Source organism: Dendrobates tinctorius, unplaced genomic scaffold (assembly GCF_039654945.1).
Source record: "Dendrobates tinctorius isolate UK_male_01 unplaced genomic scaffold, ASM3965494v1 ptg000079l, whole genome shotgun sequence".
Taxonomy (NCBI): Eukaryota; Metazoa; Chordata; class Amphibia; order Anura; family Dendrobatidae; genus Dendrobates; species Dendrobates tinctorius.
This window is the reverse complement of record NW_027361747.1, coordinates 10,027,179-10,047,500: the sequence shown is the minus strand read 5'-3', so window position 1 is coordinate 10,047,500 and position 20,322 is coordinate 10,027,179. Positions and strand designations below refer to the sequence as shown.

At 45.5% G+C, this 20,322-nt stretch overlaps 1 protein-coding gene across 4 annotated transcripts in view; it reads right to left on the bottom strand.

The window, feature by feature from the left end:
- The window catches only part of SLAIN2 (SLAIN motif family member 2), a 63,967-nt gene that overhangs the window by 3,678 nt on the left and 39,967 nt on the right, over positions 1-20,322 (bottom strand). For 2 of the 4 annotated variants that reach the window (XM_073583482.1, XM_073583483.1), the window contains 2 exons: positions 14,783-15,050; positions 1-3,626 (listed from right to left, as the gene is read on the bottom strand). The exon at positions 1-3,626 is cut by the window's left edge and continues 3,678 nt beyond it. In XM_073583482.1, coding sequence (XP_073439583.1) covers positions 3,560-3,626; positions 14,783-15,050 — 335 coding nt within the window. In that variant the 3' untranslated portion in view covers positions 1-3,559. Of the gene's footprint in view, positions 3,627-14,782; positions 15,051-16,943; positions 17,016-20,322 lie in introns of all 4 variants that reach the window. The other 2 variants (XR_012233765.1, XM_073583484.1) reach the window with 2 other exon arrangements.

Here is a 20,322-nt window from a genome sequence, read left to right as displayed (position 1 = left end):
ACACACTTATATTGAAAGAAAGAAAATGGGGACTGAACTTGTAGAATTAAATGACAATGTATTTTGCCATATTAGATGTATTAGTTCTAGCATATTTCTGCCAGTCAGTAAAGCAGTGGCTCAGACAGCAGTTAGTTTTCGCTGTCAGAGCCACCAGTGATTGTTCTGAAGAAGGGCATGAAGGAAGTGCCTGAAACATCGTCTGTGTAATGTATCCAAGGTGGCAAAGAATGTAGAACATTTCTGAAATTACAAGTTGGTAGTGTGGTCTCACTTTCCTTTCCATATTGTGTAAGATGCGTTCCAAGCCAAAGAAGTTGTGCTTTTGTCCAATGTAAGAGGACAAACCAATGACTGCAAATTGCAGATGTGACTGCCCCAATTATGACAACGGACATCTTTGCCTGTCCCAAGTCACCTGCTCATATAGCTATTGGCTGATCGGCGATTATGTTCTCATCCCCGCTGATTACTAGAGGCTGCCGTGTGCAGAGCAATCCATGGCCAAAATAGCGGCTGATGGAAGTGTGAGTGAGACAATCACAACCCTAACTGTGCCTGTGCTGCAAGGAACAGTACCAACGTGACCAATACCTGCTACAGTCCCTGCATGCTCATTACATAGGGAGTATAGAGCCACTTCCATTACATGATGTAGCTGCAAAAACTGTACCCAAAACCTACAATCAGCTCTATCAAAGCTTCACACCACATACAAGTCCCTCCATGTCTGTTCTGATTGCCACAAGATATAGGACTTCTATAGAGCACAAGTGAAGCGTAAAAAGCTGCCCTCCAGTGGAGGAAATCGTTTTTGGACAAATTTGCCCCATCAGTATGAGCGGTGTATGGATTATCGGAGAGTCTCAGAGTCAAGAGAGTAATATCCAGTCTATAGTAGTCAGGTATGTGTTCCCCAAGGGGTAAACGCTGTGTCTGGGGGATTGTGCTTTTAATAGATGGAGAATTATGTATCATTAAAGCCTCAGAGATACTTGGATATAATTTATTTACACAGATGATGCTAAAATAAAGTACAGGAGGGAGCAGAGGATACATGTTCCACATAACCGGATACTGGGTCATCTGTAGCAGGAACCCACTTTAAATTAGGATTATTAATCTTATTGTAATTATAAAACTAAAGATGGCTATGACGCACAGTCAGTTCTTGATTAATTGTTCAAGTTAAAGACCAACACCACAACATCACTTTTCCCCTATAGGTTAGAAGTAGTGATGAGAAAACATGCTCGGATAACGTTGTCAGAGTATCTGCAGCGTACTCGGATAATATGTTCGAGTTTTTGACGCTGCATGTTTTGCGGCTGTTAGACAATCCTTGCCTGTGCTGCAGCGGTCTAACAAACAGGCAGGCCCATGTGTTGCTGCTAACAGCCGCGGGGACTCGAACTTAATATCCGAGCACGCCGCAGATACTCTGGCAACACGTCATCAGAGCATGTTTGCTCATCACTAGTTATAAGCCACATTAGTTTTTCGCTTTCTGCATGTTTTCGTCTGTTGGCGGATACACTCACTGCTGCCTTTGCGGCAACATTTTGCTTTCATTGCTGCTAGGTTGGAGAAGCCTGTAATGAGCAGCTCTGCAAGTAATGCTGCACATATAACGTCATGGACCACTAGTGATCACTGGTGGTAGAAGTCAATGGGCGGCAAGTGAAGACACAGAACAAGTGGATGAATACGTTTTGTTCGTAAACAATCCACAGAACTTTTATGTGGCTACTTATGGCTTCAGAAAGAACAGATTTACAGACTTGGCAGAAGAGGTAACCTGTACTTACCAGTCTGGGAACGGACAGCGCAATGACAAAGGCTGGCACAGATCACGTAAAATATGGGAGCAATACTGCGAGTCGACAGGAAAAAAGGTACAAACTTAAAAACGTCCGATATGACATGTAAGTGAAAATGGAGAATACATGAAAGCTTTCCAATATTTAACTCAACAAATACAGAAAGGGAATGCAACAGTACAGCGCAAACAGCTACTGGCCCACTTGGCACACGGAGTTTCACTCTCCAGAGACCCTGACAGTGAAAGGAAAGATCGGCTTGATCATTTTAATGGAGCATTACACATCTTTGTGTATAATCTTGTCGTTTTAGGAAACAAGGACTGTTCTAGATCAGCATTTCCCATTTTAAGCAAAACACACAGCGGGGCTTTCATGTGCAGTTTACACCAAGGTGAACCATTTAGTTAAAGCCTATCCGCTTGGTCTCTGTGTTCCTTCCAAAATGCAGATCTGTAAAAATATGAGGTGAGGTAAGAGAAGGGTGCACACAAAGGCTCCCACCTTCTCTATCAGTGCACTGCTTCCCTGCTTATTGGAAGACTGCGTGCCCAATGATTACCCGGTCAGACCAGCGACATGGTTGCAGCGGTGGACCAAACTGCGCTCTCCATGGCGGCTACATCCGAGGAGCACCAGGGCAATAAAACTGGCCAGATCCAGCCAACTTCAGAGCAGGGCTTACAAGTGCTACCAGAAAGAGCAGTGAACACTAATAAGAGTCCCTTATTCTTGGGACCACAGGGAATTGTTAACAAAATGCAAAGTTGAATGTATTTTTTTTTTAGAAGGACTTTGATAATTTTGCCAGGATCAGTCCACCATTCAATGCAGGTTTGTCTAAGGTTCAACTAATGTACATACACAACTTTAGTCTAAACCATGACCCTGTCATGAGTGGAGACCAAGCAGACAGACATTGCCTTTCTGGCCAAGCTCGTGACTCTGGGCAATAAGACGTTGCCCACTCTATCCTTTCAGTCGGCAAGATTTCCTGCTCTGTAATCAATCGGCCATATGGAAATTATCTATCAAATAGATTTTTTGACATACTTTGCATTTTAGACCTGAGTGGTCATTAATCAACATACTGTGAAAACAGTAACTATAACAATGCAAGACAACATTATGTGGTGGGAAGTAAAATCCTTTCACTGTCAGAGGATCCTGTGAGGAGTTAGTGATTGTGAAAGACTCATTGAACAGGATACATGGCAAAAGAACAATGTCTATGTATAAAACTGTAAAATCGGTACTCAAAATATTCTGCCAGCCGACACACCTTCAGAGGCGACTGCAGTGTTAGTGCTTGATGCTTAATAAACTTTTAATATGTTTTAGCTATATATAAAAAGAAATCTTTTGAGCAGTTGTTCTTTGGCATTAATCTCATAGCTTGTAAACTAAAAAAATATGCCATTGCCAGATGTTATTCCTATACCTCTGTTTACTAAAGAAGCCAAATGGGATCACAGTGCACTTAGTTTCTTAAGGGTTATGTCTGTAGAAAGCAAAAATCAGATGATGGGTGATGTCACGATAGAGATTGTATGACTAAGTATCTGATGGTCAACATCAATAAAGTGCTCTTCTTTGTCACCTCTGCCGCTTGTGCGAGATACGGACAGAGGAGCCTGGGATCAGGTAGGTCAAGCCCAAATGTCGCATGAGGGCGGTTTGCTCTGCAGTCAGTGTGGATGACGTGTCCATCGAGCAGTGAAGCTTAAGGATTTTGTGGATCAGTAGCAGCCTTCTTTCCAACTATCATCTTTCATGGCGCCATGTGTTTTAGGAGCTGGCAACGATCTGCATAGAAAACAAAAGTGATTGCATGTAGAGGGTTATACAATGTTGAAGGACAGATAAATGTTTTTAATCACACACCCAGCTAGTACTTGTGTCTTAAATACCCAAAAAACACCTAGCAGATGACCCGCCAGTCTACAGGTTTCCATTTCCAGTGGACAATGTCATGTGCCTGCGGCAGAGTGCCGAAGTTTCATCGGAGCCAAAAGAGTACTAGGAGACGCTCTCGTTCAGCTCAGACATTCGTGGCAGCAGTCATGTGATGTCCTACCAGAAAACAAGTGAGGAGACCGGCAGGGGTCACAGGAAGTGGTGCGGAGGAATGGTGGGGTCACCTGGACAAGAACCTTTTTTTGTCCTTAAAAGTTCTAATAAGCTCAGCTTTTAGTCATTTTCTTCCACAGTGAGGAAAGTAATAACTACGATTCAAAGCAAAGCAATATATTAAATATAACAAAACTGGTATATTCTGGGCTTTACAGGTACATGTGTTACTCCAAGAAGCTGGGCCTGATGGAGGCCAGATGAGCACACATCATATTTATGTCAGAAGCAGGGACAGCACAACAATCCGCTCTGATATCAAAGTTTAAAGTTCAGCGGTAGTCTTGCTGCCAAACTGATGGCCCATCTTGGAGAAACCCAGTCAAACCCTTTGTAAGTCAATGTGTATGTTGGACCTGGCAACCGGTAGTGTCCATTATCAATGGGAAGTCACAACGTAGCTGTAAACAGAAAGTCTAAAGGCCACGTACACAGACTAATTTAGACCGAACTAGCAGATATCATCGGGATCCACTGACAATCTAATAAGCATAGGGGAGCCGGACAACTGATGGTCAATGGAGATGTTGATCGCACATGTCTGATTTCAGAGTACCAATCACTTTGTTCTACTGAAGATAAGCCGCCAACAGAAATGACTGTCAGCAGCTTTCTCAGAGAACACAGAAGCGCTCGGCTGAAGGAGTGATCCTGTGTATGGTAAAGTCGGCTGAGAGGTCGGTCAGCCAAAGCAATGTTTGGCCAAGGCCATCGAACGTGCATGAGGGCCATTCAGAGAGTCAAGAACACTAAGGGTGCCCATACACCTTAGATAACTGGTGCCAAACTTGTGCAGCTTGTTCTGCTGAAAATGAGGTCTCCTAACACTCACATACACATATGTGCTCAGGCAGTGTTCCCTATAGGGAGAGTGGAGTATGTCCACCAGTGGAACAAAAGAACAGGCGATTAAATTCAAACCAGCCTGATGCCCATCTCCCACAACAGAGGATATCAGGAGCTCCCCTTACACATTAGATTGTGGAACTGTTTGGCAAACTTCTCTCATGTGTATGGGGTCCTTAAGAAGAAAAAAAATAAAATCAATCAAAACAAAACATTGCCTCTACAGTCATGGCCAAAAGTTTAAGACTACAAATTTTCAGTTTCACAAAGTTTGTTGTTTCAGTGTTTTTTCAAATCTGTTAGTCAGAGGTTCCTATGGTTGCTGAAGTACAATGTACAATGATCAGCATTTCATACGCTTCTAAACTTAGGCTGGTTTCACATTAGCATTTTTTAGCGCTGCGCTTCTTGCGCAATAGAAACGCATGTAAAAAACGCATCATGCGTTTGCATTTTTTAGGCACATGCGTTTTAACCAGTTTCTAGCCATGTTAACTCTTAAAACGCATGCAATTTCAAACGCACTCCTGCACTCCCATAGACTAATGTGTTGTTTTTGCGCATTCCGTGCGCAAGCGGGTTTTTTTTTTACGCAGTTGGATGGAACCAAAAATGCAACAGGTTGCGTTGGGCACGCCTAGGCGCACACTACAAAAAAACACAAGCACACGAAAACACATACGAACGCGTGTAAACGCTAGACCATGCGCCCGCCATGTTAAACATAGGGGTGCATGCGCTAAAAAACGCTAATGTGAAACCAGCCTTATACTGACAAATGCATCAAGTTTATGCAAAAACTTAACATTTACAGTGTGGACGCTTATCCAGCATGCCAAGCCAAGTCTTGAGAAATATCAGCGTCTGGGCCAAATCCTGTCTGATGACAACCCATTCTTATCTAATTCGTGTTTGGAGTATCACATTTTGAGTTTATTTGTCCACCCGCTTTTTGAGGATTGAACACAGGTTCTCAATGGGATTGTGATCTAGGAAGTTTCCTGTCTATTGACTGGTCAATGTTTCATTCACTAAGCTACTTATTTATTGCTTTTGCATTGTGACCTGAAGCTCCACCATGCTGGAGAGAGTATTGTTCACCATCAAATTGCTTCTGTGTCATTGAGAGAAGGTGCCCTTGGAGGATGTTTAGATATTCTTTATTCATGGCGGTGTTGTTCATTGTGAGGGAGTCCACTACGTTGGGCAAAAAACCTCCACACACGACTGGTTTAAGATTGCTTTATTGTTGGCATGACATAAATGGTAACACTCGCCTTTTCTTTTCTGGAAAATCATTCTTGCAGAATTACCGGTAATTCGGTTTCTAGAAACCTTCCACGACAGCATAGGAGGTTGTCTCCACGCCCTAATGGGGGACAGGAAGCACAAGAGGTTAAAAGGTCCCTCCCACCTCCATCTCACCAGTGACTTATAACTGATAACCATAGCACCGGTTACCTTAAGATTCTCAGAATTTGTCCAAGAATGCAGGGAGGGAAATAGTGGTGTCGTGGAAGGTTTCTAGAAACCGAATTACCAGCAAGTCTAATTCTGTTTTCTCTAGCAACCTACCACGACAGCATAGGAGGCATAACAACCCATACTGCACTGGGGGGGGAGACAGCGGCCTGAAGAACTTTTCGGCCAAAGACTAAATCCCTTTTGGCCATAAGGTCCAACCTGTAGTATTTAGAAAAAGTATGTAAGGAGGACCAGGTTGCTGCCTTACAAATCTGCTCTGAAGATGCGCCAGCCCTCTCAGCCCATGAAGTAGAGATAGATCGTGTTGAATGCGCCTTGATCCCTGTAGGGGGAGTGATGATTTGCGCCAGGTATGCTTCAGAGATAGCCTTTTTAATCCAATTGGCAATGGTGTTTTTTGCCACCTTCTTTCCTCTGTTTGGACCACAGGTATGGATGAATAGGTTGTGGTCGATTCTATAAGGCTTGGTACACTCTAAGTAGTGGAGAATTATTCGCCTTACGTCCAGTGTATGAAATACCTCTTCTTTAGGGTTTGCTGGGTTTTGACAAAATGAGGGGAGAATTATATTCTGTAATCTATGAAAGTCCGACACAACCTTGGGAGAAAAGACGGATCAAGGGAGAGAACTATGGAGTCATCTGACTGTTAGGTAGGGTTCCCTGATTGAGAGAGCCTGTAGCGCTCCTATTTGCCTTGCTGAGGTTATTGCTATAAGGAAGGCCACCTTACAGGAGAGCAGCTGAGAAGTACAGGATGGCAGGGGCTCAAAGGGTGATTGAGTGAGTCCCGTAAGAACCACGTTCAAATCCCATGGTAGAACTGCAACTAGCTTTTTTGGATGTAGCCTAGTGGCTGATGTAATGAATCTTCTTATCCACCTGTGGTTGCCCAAGTCACAGTCAAACATGGAGCTTAATGCTGATCTCTGTACTTTCAGTGTGCTAGGCTTTAGACCTAGCTCAAGCCCCCTCTGTAGGAAATCCAGGATATGGGAAATGTTAGGGTTTCCTGGGTCAGGCAAATCTGGCAGACACCATGAGGAAAACTTTTTCCATATTTTGTTATATATAGCAATGGTGACTGGCTTCCGGGATTTCTGGAGGGTGTTTATTACTGCCTCTGACAGACCCTTGGCCCTCAAGATCTGGGTCTCAGTAACTCTAACCTCATTCCCCGGAGGTTTGGGTGATGTAGCGGGCCCTGTAAGAGAAGGTCGTTTTCCAGGGGTAGGAGGACTGGCCCCTCTACCTGTAGCTCCATAATTAGAGAATACCAGCTCCTTTTTGGTCATAGCGGAGCTACTAGGATGGTCTGGGTTCGATCCTCCCGGATCTTCCTCAGGGTGGTGGCAAGGATTGGAACTGGCGGAAAGGCATATGCCAGACGAAACCTCCACTTGTGGGCGAAGGCATCTACCCCCAGGGATCTGTCCCTGGGGTTCAGGGAAAAATAGTTTCTCACCCGAGCATTTTCTCTTGAGGCCAGTAGATCCACCTCCGGGAGGCCCCACCTGTTGACCAGCTTCTGAAAGATTTTTTCGTTTAGGCTCCACTCGCCAGGCTGGATGCATTTTCGGCTCAGGAAATCTGCCTGAAGATTGGAGGTACCCTTTAGGTGGACTGCTGTTACAGACCGGAGGTGTCTTTCGGCCCAGGAAAATATTTGGCCCGACAGGCCCTCTAGATTGCTGGATCTTGTACCACCTTGGTGTCTGAGATGGGCCACTGTTGTTACATTGTCCGAGTAGACTCTGATATGATAGCCCTGAACTAGGTGCCTTGCCGCCAGGAGAGCTTCCTCCACAGCCTTCAGTTCCCTGAAGTTTGAGGACTTTGTACTCACTCTCTGGCTCCACAACCCCTGGAATGGTTGTTGGGACACTACGGCTCCCCAGCCTTTTTTGCTGGCATCCGATGTTACCGTGACCAAGGGGATTTGGGACCAGTTGATTCCCCTGCACAGATTTTTGTGGTCCATCCACCTTGCTAACGAAGCTTTCACTCTTCCTGGGGTCTGGACTCTTGTTTAGGCAGGTGTGATCTCTGTTCCAGTTTCCCAAGATATGGGACTGGAGTATTCTGGATTGAGCCTGCGCCCAAGGTACCGACTGGATGCAGGAGGTCATTTACACTAGTATGGACATAGCTGTCCTGAGGGTCGGGGACCTCTGTTTCCTGAAGCTCGAGATTCTTGAAATTATGGACCTCTGATGTTCCTCCGGGAGGAAGGACATTTGTTTCCTTGAATCTAGGAGGATTCCCAAGAATTTTATCTGCTGGGAGGGTTGGATCTACAACTTTTTTATATTCGGGATCCATCCCAGCGATTTGAGAATACCCAGAGTTTGGGTCACCTGGTGTACCAGAGTCTGGTATGAGGCTCCTATTAGCGGGTCGTCCAGGTAGGGTACAATGCATATACCTTGGCTTCTGATGTGGGACACAGCTTCCGTTATAATTTTGGAAAATACTCGAGGGGCAGAGGATATTCCAAAGGGAAGTACGTTGTACTGATAGTGCCGGATGTCTGGACCCTGACGGATCGCAAACCTTAGATACTTCCTGTGAGAAGGATGTATAGGAATGTGAAAATAGGCATCCTTCAGATCTATGGTTGCCATGAAGTAAGACGGCCCTATCAGAGGAATGGCGGTCTTTACAGACTCCATCTTGAATCTGTGATATGTCGGTTGAGGCCCTTGAGATTTATTATTATTCTTGCCTCTCCTGTGGGTTTCTTCACTAGCAACAGCCTAGAATAATGCCCCCTTCCTTGTTCCTCCACAGGGACCTGAGAAATGGTGTTTGATTGTAGAAGGAGTTGAATGTCAGATTTTAGTGCTGTAGTCTCCCAAGGTGGTAGGGAGGTAACTCTTATACCCCGTGGGGGGGGGGGGGGATTCGAATTCTAGTAGTAGGCCCTCTTCGATCACACTGAGGACACAGGGGCTGTTGGAAATCAACTGCCAAGAGTGAAAGAACCTCGAAAGCCTTCCCCCCACCGGGGTCGAGTCATTGCTTTTCTTGTGGTTGTTGCTGCTGCTGCTGGGGGACCAGGATTTTCCTGCCTCTCCCCTTAGCATAACTCCATCTTCCCAACTTTCCCTTCCCTCTCGGCTGGGATGGCTGATTCTGGGGGGCTCGAAAAATCCGCTTTTTTGGAGTCCTCTGCTCAGGAAGTACCTTCTTTTGTCTGTGGCCTTTTCAAGAATTTCATCTAAGGCCGGGCCGAAGACGTTCACCCTTGAAGGGCAAAGAGCAGAGCTTCACCTCGGAGGCAACATCCCCGCTCCACGTTTTAAGCCAGAGGGCACGTCTGGCAGAATTGGACTGTACCATAGCCCTGGCAGAGGTGCGGATCATTGCCATCGATGCATCCGCCAAAAAGCCTGTAGCTCTTTGTAGTATAGGAAGGGAGTTCAGGAGGTCACCTCTTGAGGTTCCCCGAGAAATATGACTCTAGTTCCTCTATCCATTGGAAGAGAGACCTAGACACGCATGTAGACGCAATCCCTGACTTTAAGGAAAAAGCAGAGGTTTCAAAGGCGGCTCTCTGCTTTACGGTCAATCGGGTCTCTAAGCTTGGACGCGTCATCAAAAGGACTGTTTTCTTCAACACCTGGACATCAACTTTCGGGATGTCCCATTCAAACTCCTCTCCCTCCAGGGGGAATCTATGCCTGAGTTCCGAAGGGGCATATGCTCCTATGTACTGGGAAACCTGTTCGCTTGGGTCCCTCGAATCCCCCGAACATGCGGTCTTGTGCTGACTGAGTAACAGGCTCATCCTCTAGGCCCATAGTGGCCCGTACTGCGCCGACCAGCTCCTCCACATATTCCGTGGAAAGGAGGTATTTCCTAGATTCAGCTGAATTAGAGGTTCCCGGTTGTTCCCAATTTTCGGAGCCTGAATTATATGATTTTTCTGATTCAGACTCTGAGTCTTCCTGAATTTTCCGGTTTTTTTTTTTGGGGGTGGTGAGCCCACAATCGGAGGGAGTGGAGGTGGTGGTGTGTGTGTGTGTGTGTGTGTGTGTGTGTGTGTGGGGGACAGTGCAGCCAGGGAAGTCTGAACCCGGTGAGTAACCAGGCTGCGGATTTTGTCAATTAGTGACGGGTGTTCAGCCCTATCCACCCTGTCTATGCAAACTTGACACAATTTTTTCGCCCAATTTGAGGGGAGTTTTGCACTGCATATGGCAGATTTGGCCGACTTGCTGGTGGTATTGGTGCTTTTGTGGGCAGACTTTTCTCCCTATAGGAAAAGGGAGAGAAGTATTTTGAGGACCTCTATCCCAAGATCACACCACTAGGACCCACTCCAGTTACACTTACTGGGGCAGCGATGGGCCCTGCAGACGCAGGGCAGGAAGAACCGTCCATACTGACAGGATTTGCCTTACCTGTCGACGTCTTCCGGCGGGTTAAGAAAGAAAACCGCGCTGAGGGCTGAGTTAACCCTCATTTTCCCCCTCCTCCTCCCTGGGTCCCGGGGCAGGCACAGCGAGTGCTGGCGAGCTCAGCACACTGGCAGCTGAATAGGGGCCGCCATAACAGGAAGTAGTCATACATACCCCGGAAGTGACCGCGCGTGACGTCACTTCCGGGTCACTGCAACAGGAGGAGGAGAGACCGGAGAGCTGCAGGAGGCCTCCGGTCGGGGATCACTGGCCTGCTTTACTCTCCATAGGGGAGAGTGGGTGGGCCAGGAAGGTCCCGTGTTCATATGAAGACGGGAGCAGTACGGAGGAGGGGAGGCAGCGCCGCTAACCACCACTGCCCGGCTTAAGAATTACAGGTACGCTGCAGCTGCCGGCCACACAGCATACCGCACCTCTCCATGCCCCATGGGGGACAGGAAAGACACTGGTGAGAGGGAGGTGGGAGGGACCTTTTAACCTCTCATGCTTCCTGTCCCCCATTAGGGTGTGGAGACAATCTCCTATGCTGTCGTGGAAGGTTGCTAGAGAAAATAACTTTACCCCAGCCCAATCCCTGTAAATCCTGCAGAAGGTCAGTCTGCCCTTGATGTTTTTCTTGGATAGAAGTAGCTTCTTTCCTGCCCTTCTTGACACCAGCTCAACCTCCAAAAGGTCTTTGCCTCACTATGTGTACAGATGCACAGACACCTGCCATTCCTGAGAAATCTCTGCACTGGTGTTGAAATGATCCCATACTTGAATCCTATTTAAGGAAAAAAAATAGCCCTGGCACATGCTGAACTTTCTGTGAAGAAGGCTTCAGGGTGATCAAGAAACGGAACCACTCTCTTGATGATCCGATAAATGGATGATTTCAGGGCAATCTTACAACTAGCAATGTCCTTGCTTGTAAAGCCCTTTTGATGCAAAGCAATGATGGCTGCTCGTGTTTTGAGACGAACATGCTTAACAGAAGCAGACAACGATTTCAAGCATAAGCTTTGTTTTAACACAACCTTTCTGCTCTTATAATTACCTGAGCATTACACAGGGATATCCTTGTCCTTTCTCCTGAGCTAACATCACAGAAATGATGCCAGCAGGTAATTTTGAGGCAGAGTTGAATTGACACTGCCACTTTTCCCCATTCATCTGCAATTCATATGATCACTCATTGTTATGATTACTCTTCATAACAATCTAGACAGAAAATGCAAAATTGCCACTGTAAAAACCAAAAACAGCAAACTTCATAAAAAATAAAACGTGTCAGTCTCAAAACTTTTGTCCACGACTGTAGATTTAACAAAAAGGGTCAGTATTTTAAGCAATAATGCAACAAAGTATATTTACAACAGAATAAGAAGAAGTATGACCATAAAATGCTTTTTTTTTTTTTAGCACTTTGGAGAGTAACCATCAACGCTTTGTATTTTTATATCAATATATCATTGATTAAAAAAAAAAGAAACAAATAGCTAAATATAATTAAAAAAAAATCAGTAAAGAAAGGGGTGAACACATGTGATATGCGAATGATATGCTAATTTGACTTTCTATTGAATGTCACCGCCAGATAGATAGATAAATAATAGCAAGGCCGATGTTTATTAATGAACAATGTTTAATTTAAAATAAATAAATAAATGGGGAAAAAAATGAAGTGGACTTCCCCCCAGAGGGGGAAAGTCGATGGCCGGGGGTCAATATTTGTAGCCTGGGAAGGGGTTAATACCCATGGCCCCTTCCCAGGCTATGAATATCAGCCCGCAGGTGTCGGCATAGCCTTTACTCGCTATAAAAATAGGGGGACTTCACAAATAAAATGATGTGGGGTCCCCCTATATCTTATAGACAGAACGGCTATGCATACAGCTGCGGGCTAATATTCATAGCCTAGGAAGGGGCCATGGATATTGCCGCCCCCCCCCCCCCCCCCGGCTACAAATACCAGCCTGCAGTCACCCCCAGAAATGGCGCATCCCTAAAGATGCGCCAATTCTGGCACTTAGCCCCCCTCTTCCCACTGCCGTGTAGCGGTGGCATATGGGGTAATGAGGGGATAATTGTAAGGTAACATTAAGCCCAGTTAATAATGGAGAGGCGTCAATATGACGCCTATCCATTATTAATCTAAGTGATAAAGGGTTAAAAAAAACCACATTAACAAAGTATTTTAATTAAATAAAACACAACAGTTTTTTATAATTTTTATTACACACCTAAATCCATTGGAAGCCATCGATCACCTGCAAAAAAAAAAAAATTAAACAAACCAATAGTATACTCCCTGACCGACGTAGACCCTTTAATAACGATTGTCCCACAACGATATCTCCTATAGAGTCGTCACATCTGCAGATGTGACCGCTCTATAGGCCTCCGATGACACACTGACCGGATGTAAACCTCCCGCAGTGTGTCATTGGAGATAAGCCGCTCGCTTTACGGCACTACAGCGTGAGAAAATTCTCACGCTGTAGTACCGCAAAGTGACAGGTGAACTCAGGTGATCTGTCGGCAGCGGAGTGATACAATGCGGAGGATTATCTCCGTCATTTTATCACCGGAGCCCCTGGAGAGTGGTCGCATCAGCTGATGTGACAGCTCTCCACGGGAGATCGTCGTGGAACAATCGTATTAATTGGATTATGGAGGACACAGGGAGTATATTGTTGGTTTATTATTTTAATTTTTTTCAGGTGAGCGAGGGCTTCAGGGATTAGGTGTAGATGGTGAGTAAGAACTGTGTGTTTTTTCTTTTATACATTCAACACATTAGCTGGATGAGGAAATTACTACTGTCCCATCATTGGCTAATGTGTCACTCACTGTCACTGTAGCAGGCACAGCCCGATGCCCACACACACACAGCCCTGGCAAATACCCTGCACAGCCCCGGCAGACCCACCACACAGCTCTGGAGAGCCCCGCAGACCCCCAGGTCACCCCACACGCATAGCCCGCACACACCATACATGCACAAAGTCACCGCCCCCACACACCATACACGCACACAGTCACCTCCCACACACTTCCCTCCTCCCGGGCCGCAGCGTTTCTCGCACCCATACCCGCAGCAAAACCGCAGATCTTTTTAACATCTGCGGTTTTACTGCGGAAGTGCCCGACGCAATGCAAGTCAATGGGTACAGAAACAGTGCAGTTCTGCACAAAGAATTGACATGCTGCGGAAGTTTTTTTTTCCATTAATTAACATTGTGTGCACAACGCACTGCAGATTTGAGGCAATACTGCGCATCCAAAAACCGCAACGTGTGCACATACCCCAAATCGCGGCTGTGGGGGGCATAGTTTTCTTTCTCTACAAGTCTTCACTCTGCCTGCTCCTCGCTCTGCTCCAAGAGTGAGAACAAGCTATTTAGAGTGGGGAGACAGTCAGGCAGAGGGAAGAGCTGTGGAAAGGTCTGCAAGATATACACTGATAAAGTAAAGGTAACTCCCCCATCAGTGCTGTTATTAGTCACTACACACTATGTCTGCAGGAAACGGTGAGTGCTCAGCGAGTTCTTTGGCAGCCTACAGCCTGCAATGATCCTCGGTCTACTGAACCACCGCACGACCTGCTCTACCCTCTCCTACTGTATCCTCACCCATCCCTGTAGACTGTGAGCCCTCGCAGGCAGGGTCTCCTCTCCTTATGTACTTGTGTGTCCCTTGTCTTACACGTTTATTATACTTGTCTATATTTCCCCTTTTCACATGTAAAGCGCCATGGAATAAATGGCGCTATATAAATGCATAATAATAATAGCAGGAAGCATGTTGCAGTAAGGCCTCAGCGCACGTCCTGTTTTCAATCGATCTATGCATGCGCCATAGCGGTGTGTAGTGCAGATTGATGATCGATTAGAAGCCCTGCCATCCACAACATGGCAGCTCACTTATAGCAAATTTTAGCCATATAATATATAAGGTTTAGATAGATACACATAAGGTTTTGGAGAGTATCTAATTAGATTAAAAAAAACAACAACTTGTGTGTGTTTATCTATAGTATGCAATTTTCTCTATAAGGAGAAGGTGAATTAGTAGAGAAGTTCTTTATATACCTACCTTCGGACAGGTTGTGCAAGTTTGCTGCGAGGCACTGGTATACTACCACCTGATGGTGTGCTAGGTCTGGGCAAACCACTCTTCATCGGTGTGCTAGCTCGAGCCACCGGACTTGCAGAGCCAGACTGTGGGCTGGACGGTGGGCCCGATGTAGGATTCTGGGCAGCAGCAATAGCTTCTTGTGTGAGGCTAGGGCTAGATAAAGCCTTCATTGGCTGCCGTAGCGCTAAGGGGGATGGAGCTGCAGGTGAACGGAACTTGCATGAGACTTGAGAGAGACATAAAAAAGAAAAAAAGTTGTGACGGTTAATAAAATGCTCAAGAATGTTATGATCATGTTAAGAAAACCTATAGTCATTCCCATGGCATGATTTGTAGGACATGAATTTACGAGCAGGCAAGTTTCTAGGGTAAACAAGCATATCAAAGGCTGGATAGAGGTAGACGAAGGAAACAATGAGGTGCCCAATACAGTAAAGTAACAACTTAGGCATAAAAGGTTTCTAAAGTAAACCAGACAGCTGATACATATGGCCCATGGGTCAACATGTCAATCCACGGCAGCTGGCGGGGAGAAGCCGCCAGGGACCTGCCTGACTAGTCTCCAGCTAAGCTCACCAGGGCGTTGGAAAATATGCCTGGCTGCAACTGTGCAGCTCTTCTGATTCATGCTCTCTGTGGTTTGAAGACAAATTAAAGGGAATCTGTCAGCACATTTAGGCTATTAAATCTGAGAGCAGCACAATATAGTACAGGAGACCCCAATTCCAGGGATGTGTCACTTACTAGGCTATGTGTTGTCGTATCAATGCAAAACAGTGTTTTATCTGCAGGAGATGACCACTGCTGGACTACAGCTCACGTGACCAGCAGTCAGGCTAATCTGTGTAACCCCGCCCCCCCAGCACTTATTGGGCAGCTTGCTTACATAGCATAGTGTACACAGGAAGCTGCCAATCAGGGGTGTGGGCGGGGTAATACCCTGAGCAGGAGTCTTAGTGCTGATACATCTACATCTGACAAAACAGGGAGTCTCTGAAAACTATACCAAGCAGTCCAGGAAGTGATAAATCCCTGGAATCAGGCTCTCTTGCCGTTTGTTATGCTGCTCTCATAATTTATAGCAAAAACCTGCTGACAGATTCCCTTTAAGCAGATGAAGGACAGGAGAAGTGGCTCATAAGTGAAGAAAGATGCACATATCTCTGAGACGATTTACTATCAAAGTTTCACAGATCTATTTCCTGGATTTATTCAAAGTTTGTTGAAACGACAGGTGTCCATTAAAAGTGAACCTGACATTAGGATCGCCACAAAAAACGATTTACTGGGAATTAACTGCTTAGGGTCTGCTCATAACAGAAGCCACAATGCAGGACAAGGAAAAATACATGATGGAGTCATTGAGTTCTGCATGAACAGAGCCACTTATCAAAACAGAGCCTTGCAATTGCTTACCTTGTACTCCACATAACATGAATGAACCCAGGACTCCAGAGCTGCAAAGCAACACTACTAACCACTGAGCCACCGTGCCGTTATTGTCACTAACTCACATTTTTTTTTTTTTTTTTTAAGTGTTTATTAATTTGGCCACCAGGTGAATTAGTATTTCAAGAGGTTTTTAAACTTTTCTGATCAAAGAGGGCAATTGCAGAACTAGGAATTCAGAACAAACAATGAGAATTTAGTTATTTGAGCTGCACTGATCATATAAAGCTCCCAATTCATATGCAAAACCCTCAGTGGCTGACCAGCAATGTTACATCTGCCATAATCTCTGCTACCCACAAGTTTATGTCCGATAACAGAAGAACTGCATTGAAAAACTTTAATACGCACATGGGGGAAACTCAAAAATCAGGATCCTGTGACTACACTAAAAAATGGACGCCCACCACGGCGGGCCCCAACTCACGCTCCTCCATCTGGCCAGGCTACAGTACAGAGGTGTAAAAGCTAAAGTAGATGTAGGAAAATGGACCGCGGTGGATAAACTACAAACAGTCATTCAAGAGCTGGGCCTACAGTTAGTTTTCAGTGTCTGTACGACAGGCCATTTTTGCTTCTTTGCGCCATGAACTTGCAGGTGGTACAAGCCCCAGCTAATAGTTTTAGGCCGGTTACATTACGGTACCAAGTGGTGGTGGCTGAACATTACCTCCTTTAGGGGCTACAATGCCCCGTTTGACTTTCTGGGACGTACGTGGCAGACTTAACTGCCTTTTTGGTGCTGTTGAAACACAATTAAATATTCAATTAATCTAGAAAACACAATCTGGAAGACTTCATTGTGAAAATGTTCTAGAACGCGGGTGACTAAATGCAACAAAGGTGCAAATATAGAACAAAAAAGGTTATGATTCAGAAGGTGGGTGAAAAAGTGTGGAAAAAGGCTGTGCAGAGAAGCGTGGTCGAGATGGGGAGCCAAGATTAAACACAGGTGTATGTTATACTTATCTTTAGAAAATATACCAAAGGCTAACCGTATGGAGCGTAAAGAGGACCCGGTCAGAAGTGGCAAGCTTCGCATGGATTTTATTATCGCAGGCTTAAGGAAGTGTGCCACTTTTTTCTTTTTAAATCCGCCACATGGTTAAAAAGATATGGGTCTTTCTATTTGCTGCCATTTTTTTCTGGTCTGGCCTCATTTGCCTACACAGAAGGTCGGCTGGATGACAGATGGGTGAGAACATAGCACAGAATGTGGTCAAACACCCACAGCACATTTACCGGACAGATCAGAGCTATGTTATATAGTAGAATATATAGAGTATGTACATCTGGTCTGCAACCAGAGACCATCACATGTGCTTCATCTGATCCTGCAGTGGGTCCCAGACCCTAATAGATCGGTCTGGACACTACTGGACTGGCAGGTAGGACTATAAAATGAAGTGCGGCCCTACACCGACCACTACAGTCCTCTCCTACCTGCTGTGATAATGGGACGAGTACAAAAGAGGATATACACTGCATGCAGAATTATTAGGCAAGTTGTATTTGAGAGGATTCTTTTTATTATTGAACAACAACTATGTTCTCAATCAACCCAAAAGACTCATAGATATCAAAGCTTAATATTTTTGGGTAACTAACACTGTGCAGAATTATTAGGCAACTTAATAAAAACCAAATATATACCCATCTCACTTGTTTATTTTCACCAGGTAAACCAATATAACACAAAATTTAGAAATAAACATTTCTGACATTCAAAAAAAAAAATCAGTGACCAATATAGCCACCTTTGTTTACGATGACACTCAAAAGCCTTCCATCCATAGATTCTGTCAGTTGCTTGATCTGTTTACGATCAACATTGCGTGCCGCAGCCACCACAGATCCCAGACACTGTTCGGAGAGGTGTAATGTTTTCCCTCCCTGTAGATCTCACATTTTATGAGGGACCACAGGTTCTCTATGGGGTTCAGATCAGGTGAACAAGGGGTCCATGTCATTATTTTTTCCTCCTTTAGACCTTTACTGGCCAGCCACGCTGTGGAGTATTTGGATGCATGTGATGGAGCATTGTCCTGCATGAAAATCATGTTTTTCTTGAACGATACCGACTTCTTCCTGTACCACTGCTTGAAGGTGTCTTCCAGAAACTGCCAGTAGGTCTGGGAGTTGAGCTTCGCTCCATCTTCAACCCGTAAAGGTCCCACAAGTTCATCTTTGATGATACCAGCCCATACCAGTACCCCACCTCCACCTTGCTGGCGTCTGAGTCGGAGTGGAGCTCTCTGCTCTTTACTGATCCAGACTTGGGCCCATCCATCTGGCCAATCAAGAGTCGCTCTCTTTTCATCAGTCCATAAAACCTTAGAAAAATCAGTCTTAAGATATTTCTTGGCCCAGTCTTGACGTTTTATCTTATGTTTCTTGTTCAAAGGTCATTTTTCAGCCTTCCTTACCTTGGCCATGTCCCCGAGTATGGCACACCTTGTGCTTTTTGATACTCCAGTAACGTTGCAGCTCTGAAATATGGCAAGACTGGTGGCAAATGGCATGTTGGCAGCTTCACACTTGATTTTCCTCAATTCATGGGCAGTTATTTTGCGCCTTGTTTTATCAACACGCTTCTTGCGACCTTGTTGGCTATTTGCCATGAAACGCTTGATTGTTCGGTGATCACGCTTCAAAAGTTTGGCAATTTCAAGTCTTCTGCATCCCTCTGCAAGACATCTCACAATTTTTGACTTTTCAGAGTCCGTCAAATCTTTCTTCTGACCCATTTTGCCAAAGGAAAGGAAGCTGCCTAATAATTAAGCACACCTTATATAGGGTGTTGATGTCATTAGACGACACCCCTCCTCATTACAGAGATGCAAATTACCTGATTTACATAATTGGCAGTTGGCTTTCAAGCCTATACAGCTTGGAGTAGGACATGTATAAAAAGCATGATGTGATCAAAATACTCATTTGCCTAATAATTCTGCACACAGTGTAAAACAGGAAGGTGATCCATCCAGCAGAGCAATGATGGAGCCTGGAGGGGCGAGTAACCCACTGGACACACGTATGCAGCATTTACACTTCCACTGCCGCTCACTGGTTGTCCTGACATTTACCATTGGACTGCACATTACAAACCTCCATTTCCCTAGCTCCTTAGGGTGTGTTCACAAAAGCGAACCACTCACATGGATTGCTGCAGGTTATTCTATACCAAGAAGCATGTAAAATTCTCCTCCCAACGGAGCATATCCCTTGTGTGGCATTAAACCATAAGTCCACGGCAGAAATCAGGGCAGTCAGGATTTCTATCGCCGAATCAGATTTTCCCACATGGAAAGTTGATCCCATGGCTACAGCGCTGAATTAACCATCTCATTTCCTTGGATCACAAAGGACATCAAACACCCTACATTAGGGTGAGTGCACACAGTGTGGATTCAGCTGCGGATTTTTCCGCACGGTTTCGCAGGTAAATCCGCAGGTAAAATGACCTGTGGTTTACCTGCATATTCCCCCTGCGTTTTGACACCTGGACAATGGAACAGGTGTCAAACCGCAGTGGAATCCGCAGAAAGAATTGACATGCTGCAGTTATAAAACCGCGGAAAAATCCACAGCATGAGCACTGCAGTTTTTAAAAGCCATTGGATAACATTGAACTGTACTCTGCTTACGAATCCACAGCAAAATCCGCACCATGTGCACATACCCTAAACCAGTGATGGCGAACCTATGGCACGTGTGCCAGAGAGGGCACGCAGAGCGCTCTCAGCTGGCACGCGGCCTCCAGAGCTGCAGCTTTCTGGCTGCCTCTCATACATTGAGCGGCGCGGCCGAGGAGCTGAGTGATGTTGTCATCCAGCCGCTCCTCTCAATGTGTGAGAGACGTGAGAGCCGAGGAAGCTGCCGATGCGCAAAGAGGCGAGTGTGGCCGCTGGTGTGTGTGCGTGTGGCCGCTGGTGTGTGTGTGTTTGCCAGTGATGGGAATGATGGGGAGAAGGAAATGATGGAGGTGGTGGAATGGGCAATTTCTGCATGAAGGGGATCATGATGGGGTATATTTCTGCATGAAGGGG